Here is a 12,861-nt window from a genome sequence, read left to right on the forward strand (position 1 = left end):
GTGAAACAGACTCTGGACCCTTTGCCGTTTTATTTGGTCTGCCTCTATTGTGGTTTATCAAATGTGTCCACTTTATCAAGCTGCCATTGATCAGCTCAGATCATATCTGAAAGATCATGTCATTAAATGAACACACCAAAGTGACACCTTTAATTTGGGCAATAGGCATTTATTTAAATATCTAATATGCACAAATATGTCATTGTTTTTAATCAAATACAGTTGTGTTTACAGACATGTTACACATAGTATGTACTTGTCACTTAACCAAATTTAATACCTGTGGTTGTTTACTTGGAGACAAATCATTCCTATATGAGTTTTTAAATGATATGATTTCAACTTATAGGGTGCTTTAACACCTGCCCTGTTTGGTTCAATTCAATCAAACTCAAGTTCCTTTGCCTCCTAAGTGTGGTTCATTTGGGCAGGTGTGAACACAGCAATCACACTCCGGTGCGCACCAAAACAACCAGACTGACCTTCTTGAAGAGGTGGTCTCGGTCTGGTTCCAAATGAACTCTGGTGCGGTTCATTTGTGGTGAGAACGTGTTCCAACCTGGATCTGAACCAACTGCAGTCACATGACACATTGTTTGGGTTAAACATGAGCATGTTACAGTTCTGGAGGATTATTAATGTACTGCCTTAATATGCACATTGGACGCAGTCAACCATCAAAACATTGTTTTCTAGTTGGAGCCGCGCCTCGTTTTCAAACTGTATGGTTTGCCTAAAATGAACAATGACAGCAATATAGTCCACGATGACCAGCGCTAAAATCAACCTGCATAGTTGTCCCTCCATTGTGACATTAGAAAGTGTTGCATTGGCAGCTGGCGGATGTGAACATTTTTTCTCATTAGGGTGCTAGGATTTACGAATGATACGATGTGAATGCAAATTGATGTTAGGCTAAGCTTTTTCAGCTACCTGGATTTAGTTGAAGCATTTGCCATAAACACAAACGTTTGTTGCAGCTATATAATTGACAAAATACTAATGCTTCTGTGATTGTGGTTATCAGAGGGGCTGTGAAAAGTTCACTCCAAATGCTGGCATGAATAGCCTATGTAGTCACTCCAGCATTGTTATTCAAAACGTGTTTTCATCACTTTCCTATGAGCTCTTCTTGCGCTGCTGGGAAATAAACGTATCCATTTTACAAAAAGAAAATTCAACCAGAGCAAATACTTCAAGGTTCAGCAAACGACTGCATTCTCTCACCATCAGCAGCTCCTGAAAGTGCTGATACACACCTGATGAGAGGAGTGGGGAGAGGCCAAAGTAGCAAAGACAGGCAGAAGGAGATTCACATCCAGAGGGCTGGATGTCATATGGCAAAGCTCAATATTGGTTAATAAATGACGGGGACAGGGTACTGAGACCGAGAAGAGAAGTAAAACTCTAATAAATTACTTTTATCTCCTTAATGAGACAACATTAATTTTGGTCTCAAGGTCTGGCAGAAAGCGAGTTGATTAATCGTCTGCCTTTAACATTGTGGGAATTAGTCTAATTACCAAGGGTACAGAGAGCTGATCTTCAGCACAGAAAGTCCATTGTGCACCCGAATCATTTATCATAGCAACGGTCCGGACGTTCTCCAGGCCTGGTGGGAAAACTGGAGCTGGTGGACAGCGTCCCTGAAAGCTACATGTGTCACGACAAGCCTGAAGAAAGAGCAGATACAGGAATATATGCAGGAACATGTGCACATAGGAAGCAAGTTGTATCAGGATGAATCAGCATATCTGTAAAGTTATCAAACAGTAAATCTGTCATGATCCATGGTGTTGACATGTTTTCATATGATCCATGTTATCAGACTGACAATCTGTAGGAGCTCCTGAACTTTCTTTAGTCTCACTTATCAACAGCGTGAAGGGTCTTATCAGAATGTTAAATAAACCAGCGAGGATCAGCAACCCAGTGGGAGTCAATAATGTGCAGACGAGGCCAGCAGACAGAGAACACAACAGCATGGCGGGATTAGTTTTAGGACAGGGCAAGCTGTCTCAGAGCTGTGGTAATGATTGAGAAATATGCCTGTAATTGCTGATAAGCTCTTTAATGTTTCAGTAAAGTCCTGTTGGCCTCTAAGTTTACTGACACATAAATCGTCGATAAACTTAAGGGCCGGCGGTCCCTTTGAACCAATTGTCTTCTCACGGTGTGAAGGGTGTGTGCTGCATTTTGAGAGCTCTGCAAAGGGTTCAAGAGGGCATGTGCATGCGATGACAAGTGTGTAAGGAGTAAAAAGGAGGTACGGTAATGAGAGTTTATGTTGGTCAGATCAGAGACAACAGCTACAACAAGGACCCTTCATTGCGCTGGGTTTGCTTTTTAATACACAGAGCTAAACAATGCAGGCATAATGCTGCCCCACTGTGTGATTTTAGACAGTATGCCAGTGTTCCGGAAGCAAAAGAGGCGTGATATGGGACACAACAGCATCGGCCTTTAGTGTGATACAACATATGTATCGGGGCAGCACTCTCTAAACAATATAGGGCATAACATGGCAACAACAGTCATTTTCCATCCCTGTTATATGGCAGTTGATTTAGTCCTCTGCTTGGAGGGTAAAGAGCGCCAGGACCTTATTATTTTTCCAATTTGCGGACATTTTCTAGTACCGTTCTTCTTCTTTCAGTTAGCTGCTAACTGCTGCTAGCTGCTTTTTAAATCTCCCAGCTGTGGGTCACTCACATATCACCTCAGCAAAATGTAACACCCGTTCTGCTGGCTATCCCTTTTACACAGCCGTTGATTACTAGCATTGTTACGTCCACTGCTGCCAGCTTAAGGGCGAGAATGCCCTCGTAACTTTTATACAGAACCAGGAGGAATAATGGTGCAACATTACCGCCTTGAGTAGGCATACAAAAGGGGCTAATTTAAGGATAAATAAACATTAAAATAATCTATTGGATGAATGATGTCTTGCTATTGTTGTTGTTTTTGACTCAGTTGTGAGCATCATCTACACTGCTGAAGTATTCAACAGCGTCACAGTAAATCATCAAGTCCCATTGTGCTGCACAGTGGCTGAATCTGATCTCTGAAAGGTTTGTACCTGATGAATCAATGTAGGACCACATGACTATCTCTGCTATGTATTGATGTGAAGCAAAGGGAAGCCAAAATAAAGAGTCCACAGTCATGCTAGCAGCTCTGTGAGGCTATACTGAAGTTAAACATCAACATGCTAACATGCTCATTTTCAGCATGTTCAGTGTTTATCAGTGATCATCTTAGTTAAGTTTAACATTTGCAAAGTCCTACTCTAGCACTGAACACAAACAACAGCAGAGGCTGATGAGAGTGTCATTAGTTTTGTAGGTATTAAACCATATTGACCTGATGATGGCGCTGGATAAAAAGGGAAATGTTAGGACAATCCATCCAATAACCGAACTGTTGAAATATTTCACTTTAGACCAAAGTGGTGGGCCAACAACAGCCCTGTTGTTCCTGCGGTGGGGGAGCCCTCTTGTGAGATATTTTCATGCTCTCCCCGTGTCAGCGTGGGTTTTCTCCGGGTACTCCGGCTTCCTCCACCAGTCCAAAGACATGCAGGTTAATTGGTGTCTTTAAATTGCCCATAGGTGTGAATGTGATAGTCTGGTGACCTGTCTAGGGTGTACCCCGCCTCTCACCCAATGTCAGCTGGGATAAAGGGTTACGGAAAATGAATGATTGAATGAATTTAAAAAGTCTTCACTGGGAACCTATTTGTCGCTGTTTGTGTGTGGGAATTATAAGTGTGTGACACATCCCATTATCTTACATTATTCCCTGTTTAAATGAATGTGTTATTGGTGCTTTGATGTAATTTTCAAAAGTTTAAAATGAATTCTTGAATCGTTTTGTGAAATATTTCATGATTAATAGTTGGTTGTCAATCTTTTTTTGATATTAGTGAATAAAAACAAACATTTATGTCATGATAAGAGTGATAACACACATCATAGAGGCTGTTGTGCACAGATATAAATACAGGTGTGCATTGAGATTTTGGCTTTGTGTCTTGGGCACAAAAAGTTTGAAAACCACTGGGCCACAGCAGCGTTTGATCTCTTCAAGGAGAGTGGCAGTGTGCTGCTCAGAGGTCGGCTGACACTGGAGGTGGGAGCTCAGTTTCAGGCACCCATTCAATTTAATTTGTGCGCCTCTGTCAACAGGCCCGGGTGACGGATTTACCCGTGGCCTGGCTATTTAAATTACTTTCAAATCATAAAAGCAAGGGAACGAGGCTTTTGAGGGGGAAGAGGTTGAGAGAAACAGGCAGAAAGCGGCACTGATTTCCCTGGAGCAAATTACCTCTATATCAGCGCCGGAGACAGGCGGTAATCTGCCTGATAGAGAGCGGAGGCCGAGAGACACTGAGCCACACTGGTGAGGAGGAGACAGAGAGAGAGGTGGGCGGACCTGAAAGACCGCTCCAATTTTCTGGAGGTCAACTTCACGCGCGCACACACACACGTGCATCAGCCAATTACATATCATGAGTGGGGGGTCTTATAAAGATTCCCCCATGTAGTGTTTTATTCATATCTGCAGAATGGATTTCAATTTCCTTGTGTGGGTGGAGGGGGGAGCTGCAGCTGGATTAGACTGTAACATTGTGACATCTGCACTGGATGTTTGTTAGTGAGGGTGTTTGAAGTGATGAAGAACTAATGAAGCCAACTATAAATATTAAAACTCATCAGCACCAAATAGCAGCTTCAGTTATTTCTGAATGAGACATTTATTCAGGGCCGTAATCATCTCTTTAACATTGGGGGTGGCCATTTTGAATCACCTTCCCCCCTCCAGGGCAACACATTCTTACCCTGACCTCGTCACATATTGGCGTTTAGTCATGGACTTTCCATGTCCACATATGATGTGAAAGGTACCCTGGGTGTGTTGGTTGGTCAAGCTCTGCCTGTTACATGCATTGTCTTCTTTCAAAATACACTTCAATTTTCCTTCAACAACAACCGCACATGGTTGGGTTTAGGACAAAGAACAGGGTTTGAGAATCTTATGCTCTCTCAGGTGAAAGTTGTTGTTTGTTGGACCCATCCACCACCCCTCATGCCTGCCCCAGTTGGACTTTCACCGCCTTAACATTTGTCCTTGTCCCACCGCGTTTCCCCCTGACGCCACCAGGCACCATTAAACTATAACGGCAAGCAGTCATGTATCATGCCAAAATTGAAAGATGCCTTTTTTCGTTGGTTTCTGACGCAGCAAGTCACTGCCCAAGTGCTGGATTTCAACTACTTAGGCGCGAGACCGATCTCCAGGTGGGTCTGGTTGGAATTCTCCCCCAGGTGAAATTTGTAGAAACCTAACAGCTAAACTGACCATTTTACAGCATTCAAAACAAAAATCTTAGAGCAGGGGTTCTCAGAGTTTTTACGACTGAGTGCCATTTTAGGGAGCCAACATATGAGTGGGGGCCGCAGGAAATGACAGTTTCAGACATTTACTGTGACAAACTAACACTTTACCAAACCTATAACAGTACATATGACAGTAATGAAATAGAGACAGTACAGTGTTTGACACTGTAGCTGCAGGGTACGGCAACACCACTTGGACAAACCACTTGCAGAACTGTAGGAATACTAGTAGTAATAATAATAATAATGGTAGTTTGTTAAGTTTATTTGTGATTCTGATCACATTTACTAATCTTTTTATTAATGTTAATCGCTGCCTAGCATTCATTTAATCATCATCATGAATTACTGCAACAAACAATTGTTTTAATTATGAATTCATTTCATTAATTTGTCAATTGATTATTTGGTCCTTAAAGTCTCAGTTAATAGTGAAAAATGCCCATCATAACTTCCCAGTGCTCATGTGGTACAGTACCTGTTATGTTATATTTTGTTATGTCTGACCAACAACTTACAGATAGTCCACTTACTTTCAAAAAAGACCAAGAAAATCAGAAAATACTCATATTTGAGAAGCTGAAAGTGAATTTGTCCTGAACCGTGAATCAATTATCAAAATTTTGCTGGTTAATTGTGTTGCTCAATTAATCAATCAGTTGCGCTAGCTCTGGAGAATGAAGTCAGGAGCTGCAGATGCAAATTAGCAATATAGCTAACTCTGGCTCAACAACTGTGTTGTGCATGGCCCCTGTTAAATAAAGTAAACTAAAGCAGATGTCGCACACGTGCAGGGTGACACTGAGGTCATGTCGGCTATTTTTAATCTTATTATTCTTCTTAACATATAGGCCTACAACTAAAAATTTATACTTGGTGGGTATAAGCTTCCAGGATTACAATATCTTTACACTTAGCATATTTAGATTTGATTAGGTTAGAAATAGGTAAGTAAGGAATAAATAGAAGTCTCTGAAACAACATTTGAAAAAAGTTAATCTTCTCTATTTACAAATGTTGAGCATCAGTGTTGGCCCTTTTGCATCACCATGCAGATTCTCATTATAAAATGCTTCGAATAACGTCCCAGATAAGAGGCATTGTCTTAATTGACATCTATTCACTGGTTGAGCACAGACCAGGTTTTAAGACCTTAACCTGCAGCCCAGTGATACTCAACTTACGGCCTGTGGGCCAAATCTGGTTGCCAGGTGGCCCACTGACCATTTCCTGAATCACAATTAAAATAAATGTTTCTTTTTTTTGTACTTTGAATGTAAATAGGGTGCTATACGGTGCATAAAAAGTTGAAAATATAGCTTGTTTATTTTTTAAAAAGTGCCCCAGACCCTCCCAACAGAGGCCCGGACTAAGCCCAGACTGTCCTCAGATCCTAGACACACCTCTGACCTGTGCTGGGCTGCTACGACGGGATTTGTCTTTTGGTAAAGATGAGTGAGGACAGCAAAGAAATGTGGAAAACAGGCAATTCATTTATTATTTACAGATAAATACTATTAATGTTTGTTGATTAACTGGCCCCTTGCCTCCTGTCATTTTGCATTAGTGGCCCCTGCATAGCAAAGCAGGTTGAGTATCCCTGCTGTATCTTATGTTCATGAGGTTTTGTTCAGCTTATAGACACGCATGTTGAAAAGAATAAGTCAGACTCCACTTCAGTTGATGCGCCTTCACTTTCTCAGGTCTTAAAATGGCATTAGTTCACCTTAAGCAGGAGGCCAATTAACTTATAGCCTCTTCTGCCAAGTCATTACACTTTTATACGGTTTGTGTGCAATTCCTGATCATAAAATTTAATGGCATTGGTATGGCCTGAGTATGAGCATGAAGCAAGCCATTAATATTAATGATTTAAATACTGGAGTGGACACAGTGTTTTTAACGTCACCCAATCAGAGGTAGCTACCCAGTCACACCGAGACTGCAGCCAATATCTGTTGCTAAGGTGTGGAGGATGTTTGCAGCACTAATAATTAGTTTGGACAATCAAATCAGTGGATATAATTCTTTGTTTATGGCAAGGTAGTTGCAATCTGTGGTGAGTATGAGGAGCTGGCAGTAAGATAGATACTGAAAATACAATCGGCTAATCTTCTAATGTACCTCCGCGCTTTGATGCAGTTGAAGGTGTTTGCAGGCGGGACAAGGGTTGGACATTACCTCACTCTGAATGCTTTCTGGGGGGAGAAACGAGCGAGTAATTAGCTGATTAGAGGCCCGTCAGAGCAGCTCAGCCTCCAGCCAATCCCAGCTCACACCGGCCTGCAGGGGTGGAGGAGGTCGGCTGATGGAGTGAGACACATGCCTCTTTGTGAAGTTAGTGTTTAACACCGCGGGCGCGATGTTGCAGAGTGACATGTGCAGGTACAATTTAAGGAAGTAGATGCACATGTAGAGTCTGTGAAAAAGTTTTTTCTAAGTCGCGAAGATATAAATTGATAACTTATCAATGCTTATTTTTGAGTAGCATATAACTTTTAGGAAAACATAAGGAGATTATATGAGTTCGTGACTGGAAGAGGATCCGGTCTCTGCGCGCTGACGCACGGCACAGGTGCGCACCCGCCAAGCTCCACACGTTTGTTGTGTTAAGACTCTGCAGTCCAGCTGAGGAGAACCGTCATGGAGAAATCGAAAAACTTCAGAATCGACGCCCTGCTCGCTGATGAGACCAACCGGGTGGGCCGAGACGTCTCCCCCGGTTTGAGCAGCGACAGCCCGGCGGGCAGCCCAGTCTCCTGCCGCCGCGCGGACACCCCGTCTCCGCGGGCCGCACAACTTCAAGGAATAATCCACAAACCGGGTGTCCTAAATCTCCCACATCCAGGACTCGCTTCAATCCCCGGCATGTATCCCGCACCCATGTACCCGCTATCCGCGCTGGGTGGCCAGCACCCTGCGTTCGCGTACAGCGGCTTCACGCAGCTAACACAGACCTACCCAGAGCACCTGAAGGCGGCCGCAATGGCGGGGTCTCTGCCCCTGGAGCACTGGATCCGCGCCGGGATCATGATGCCTCGACTGCCAGATTACAGCAGTGAGTATATGATCTGATAAAATTATTTTACAGGTCCAAATTTTTACAGCCTACTTTTTAATTTGCAAAAATGTTATTTTAAAATTGCTCAAACATAAATACAAATCTGTGTCACTCATGAGCCGTTTTCCGTTATCAGGTTTTACAGTTTTTAATCAGATGGTTTGACCTCTGAAGGTCTGAGGTGCTGTAAACTCATGAACACACTCAAATGAAACTGAGTTAATTTTTGACTAAACTTAACTTATGTTCTCTTTAGATTATTATTATCAGTATTATTATTACCTGCAATTATTATAAAAAATATAGCAGGCCTCTTAATACTCACTTCTTTGTTTTTTGCTTATTTATTGTTTGTATTTTTAATTAGGCTACCAGAAAAATCAAAGCCACTAATTTAATATTTAAATTATATCACTGATAATCTGCTCCAGATTAGTTGTTTTATATGCTTCAGAGATATGAATAGGAGAAATTAATAATAATAATAATAATAATAATGATAATGATATCATCTAAGATCACACAGAAACAGGCAGTTTTAGCATTTGGATTTTTTTTTTTTTACCAAATCCATTTCACAGGCAGTAAGATTAGGCTATAATTTACAACATATTTTTGTTTTCCAAGGTATACTTTGTCTAATATTCAAGATAATTCCAGATATCTTTATATGTATTGTTAATAGCAGCCACACATTGTCCCGCAAAGCACACTGGCCCCGGTTCACTGCTTATCTGTGTGTCATGATTTAATTTTGGCCCATTTATTTCTCTATAAACGCCAACCCGATGAAAATTGTCTTTGTGTGACGAAGAAACTATAAACAAACACCTAAAACGTGCTGTAGTTCATCAATAAAATCCCAAAAGCCTTCATTGAATTTTCATTAAGTTAATGGCATGCCTGTGTTTTTATGGCCTCCGCGCCCGCTTCTGCCGTGTCCCCCCGTCAACAATAAACTGGAGTAAAGCTATTATAGTTAATGATGGCGGGAGAGTGCGGGCATATGTGCGCCTGTTCCCACCCACAAAATTATATTGAACTTCCTATGTCCTTGGTATTATATAAATAAGACTGGAGGCAGTTGCTGGCAAAATAATTCATTTAAAGACTTGATTCTTCTTTAAAGGAAATAAGCAGAATTTTCAGAAATATTCAGACATTGTGTGTTCAGCATTAAGAGTCTTAAAGGTTTATTAAAATTAAGTGCATCCATGATTCTCTGTTATCAAAGAGAAATAAGTTGTCATTAAATCAATAATAAATGTCACCTCTCCACTCACATGAAGCCACAGTCTGATATCTTTGCTCTTCCTCCTCCAGCAGGCCCTCAGTCTGGTTTGTTGGGGAAGTGCAGGAGGCCCCGCACCGCTTTCACCAGTCAGCAGCTGCTGGAGCTGGAGAACCAGTTTAAGCTCAACAAGTACCTGTCCAGACCCAAACGCTTCGAAGTGGCCACCTCACTCATGCTGACTGAGACACAGGTAAGGAGAGACCAGGTGCTAAACCAGCCAGCAGGTTCACGTCAGGCTGTAAACACAGAAAGATGATTCACAGAAACAAGAATGAGGCAAGAAACCAACACATCTCATAACAGGCCAGCCGCAGCACGCTCATCCAGCAGGATATCTGGACTTTGACAAACACACTTCAGTAACTAAAAGCAGGCACACATTTTGGGCTAACTCCTGCAGGTAATAGACTTTTAATTAATTTCAATATTTATTTTGTATTCATCCAGGAAAGCCTGACTGAAATCAAAATCAATCAAATATCTTTTTCAACAGTGTCCTGGCCTGAGATATTCATCGACATAAAACAAATGACACAAAATACACGACAAAATCAGAATTACACAGAAATGTGATTATAAAATCATGAATGACATTTCTAACACAATCGTAAAAGACTATATTTTAACAAGGGTGTACAATTTGTTTTAACGGAACAGAAGGCTAGGGGATCCTGTGTCGGAAAATATTTAACATCAAACACTTAATTTCCTGCATTCTTTTGAATATTTATTTCCCAATTTGTGTTTTTTCTGCATCATTTTATTGTGTAAATGTCTTTAATTTTGTCATTTTTTATTGGGGTGCAAGTGCACATGTTCTAAATATTGAGGGGAGCGTGTCCCCTGTGTTTTCCCCAAAATTTACATTCACGAATCTTAGGAATACAAACTATGAGTTGTCAAAAAGCATAAAGATAAGTATTAGTAGCAGTGAAATTTTAAATTGAAATATACCTTCATTCTTAATTGGGTTTAATTGAAATAACAGCTAAATAAATCAAGTAGTGGTGCACAGTGTACAATAGACACATTACTGTAGGTCACCATCTGTACATGCTTCAAGTGTCTGAACTGAATTTATCTAGCAAAGAACTGAATGAAGATTTAAGTGCATTTTTGCTTTCTCTGCATTTTATGTTTGAGATTTGATCATAAATACTGATATATTTAAGGTACATTATTAAAGGTAGGGTGCTTTCATGGTTGCATGTCTGAGATGCAGGAGAACAGAGATATTTTTTGATAAATTAGGAATAATTTTTAACTGTCGTTGAAATGAATTATTTGCTCTTTATTGTCAGTGGAAAAAAGAATAATAAATATTAGCGAAGGGCAGAAACTTCCTGCAAGACTGACCCTCACAAAGAGGAGATACTGTAAAGATGTCATAAACCACTGGCAGCTTTTAGAATGACCTCTGTTCTGGAGCTGCAAGTGAGAGATGTCATAACAAAAATGTATAACTAAATCTGTCCAAACGTTTCCTTAACGTGACCATCTTGTGAACACATTGTCTTTGCTCTGTCGTCTCTCGGCAGGTTAAGATCTGGTTCCAGAACCGGAGGATGAAGTGGAAACGCAGCAGGAAGGCGAAGGAGCAGGCCAGCGCCTCGGCCCAGTCTGAGGCACAGCGACTACGCAGTGGAGGAAAAACAGCCACCGACAAATCAGAGGAGAGCAGAAGAGCTGTGAGTCCAGAGGACAGAGGGATAGATCTCGATCTGGAGGATGGAGAGGAGGAGGAAGAGGAAGAGGAGGAGGAAGAAGAAGAGGAGGAGGAAGCCCAGCATGGTTTTCCTGTTGGGATGCCACGATCCACGGACTTCTTGCAGCGCAGCACCGACGTTGGCTATAGTCCCCACAGCCCTTTCTCTGATGAGGAGCTGGAGGGGGTGCAAGTAGGAGGAGGTGACAGGAAGATCGGGGCAGGACTGTGAACAGACACCCAGGAAACACTGGTTTGATTTCCTGAGTGTCACAGAGACATTACACTGGGACACGTTTGTGTTTGTGGGCACTCGAGAAGACAATTTCCAAACACACACAAATGACACAAATACACTGTATAAAAATCTGTGAATAAAATCATCTGTAAGCACTGTACATTTTGTAGCATGCCGAGAAAAAAAAGGTGCTCATTTCCTCCCTAAATTTAGCTGTCTTCATGCCAATCACCTTCTGGTCATCGTTGCTCATCCGCTGACAGCTGGAGCTCCACCCGGTGAACATGGGTTCATAGATGGAGACAAGTCATGCATTCAGACAGCTTGAGAATGTACAGCAGCTGCAGCCTCCACTGCATCATGAAGACAAAATCAAACAAGCTGTGTGATGTGACTGAAGAAACAATACACGCTTAACATCTGCTGCTCCAGATGTTCTGGGGTTTAATACTTTTACTTTTGTGCATTTAATATGTAAATATTGATGTTTATTTTATTTCTTTTGTTCCAGATGATGTTCTCTTCACTCAGCCTACATGTAAAAGAACTTAATTTATTTGAAGGATTGTAAAGATTAATCATACGTGTATTTATCTGAAACTTGTTTGTGGTGTAACTGTGAAATAAAAAAGTGACAGGAAAAAAGAAATTAAAAAAAGAACTGAAAAATAAGTTATTGATCAATGTTCTTGATTAGTATGTGCCATCAAAAATTAATAAATGGATAAAAATAATTAGTCATAAGCAGGGGCGTAGGACTGGGGGATAAAGGGGAACTAAGTAGTCTTGAGAGGGTCCACAAAAGCTGCATTTCTACTTAAATCTTCCGGTGTTGTACTCTTAGAACTACTACATAACCTGTGCGTACATGCACCTAAATCCTCGATCTGTTTTGTGTTTCCACCACAAATGGTACTCTTATATGTATGTGGGGTTGTTACCAGCTAGCAATAACTGCGTCACTGCTCCACCAGGCTATATTTCTTTTTCACTGACGATGCAGAGGAACGTCTGCACTTTGTTGATTGTCCACAGAACGGGGCTGCACACCAATATTTCCATAACAAAAAATAATACGCTGGTGTTTAGAGTCTCCGTCGCAATTGATTGGATATTTAAAAATAGCGGGTTTGTGTGCCGAGTCCTTGTCAAGCAAGAGTGACC

General features: G+C 41.3%; 1 protein-coding gene across 2 annotated transcripts; it reads left to right on the top strand.

Moving 5' to 3' along the window:
- The first annotated feature begins 7,745 nt into the window (after positions 1-7,745).
- On the top strand, positions 7,746-12,350 carry mnx2b (motor neuron and pancreas homeobox 2b). 2 transcript variants are annotated; one of them, XM_050046470.1, is made up of 3 exons: positions 7,746-8,457; positions 9,784-9,944; positions 11,293-12,350. In XM_050046470.1, exons 1-3 carry the CDS (start codon positions 8,043-8,045, stop codon positions 11,689-11,691), a joined length of 975 nt encoding a protein of 324 aa, XP_049902427.1. In that variant the 5' UTR covers positions 7,746-8,042; the 3' UTR covers positions 11,692-12,350. The 2 variants fall into 2 exon arrangements, with proteins under 2 accessions (XP_049902427.1, XP_049902435.1); XM_050046478.1 differs by having other exon boundaries at positions 9,787-9,944.
- Positions 12,351-12,861: the final 511 nt, after the last annotated feature.

This window comes from Epinephelus moara, chromosome 1 (genome assembly GCF_006386435.1).
Source record: "Epinephelus moara isolate mb chromosome 1, YSFRI_EMoa_1.0, whole genome shotgun sequence".
NCBI classification, from domain to species: domain Eukaryota; kingdom Metazoa; phylum Chordata; class Actinopteri; order Perciformes; family Serranidae; genus Epinephelus; species Epinephelus moara.

Bases quoted from the DNA above. Each gene is read 5' to 3' on its own strand.
- mnx2b (XM_050046470.1), top strand. From the start codon at position 8,043: ATGGAGAAATCGAAAAACTTCAGAATCGACGCCCTGCTCGCTGATGAG. The intron at 8,458-9,783 runs GTGAGTATATGA...TTCCTCCTCCAG, and splicing joins TCGACTGCCAGATTACAGCA to CAGGCCCTCAGTCTGGTTTG. The intron at 9,945-11,292 runs GTAAGGAGAGAC...GTCTCTCGGCAG, and splicing joins TCATGCTGACTGAGACACAG to GTTAAGATCTGGTTCCAGAA.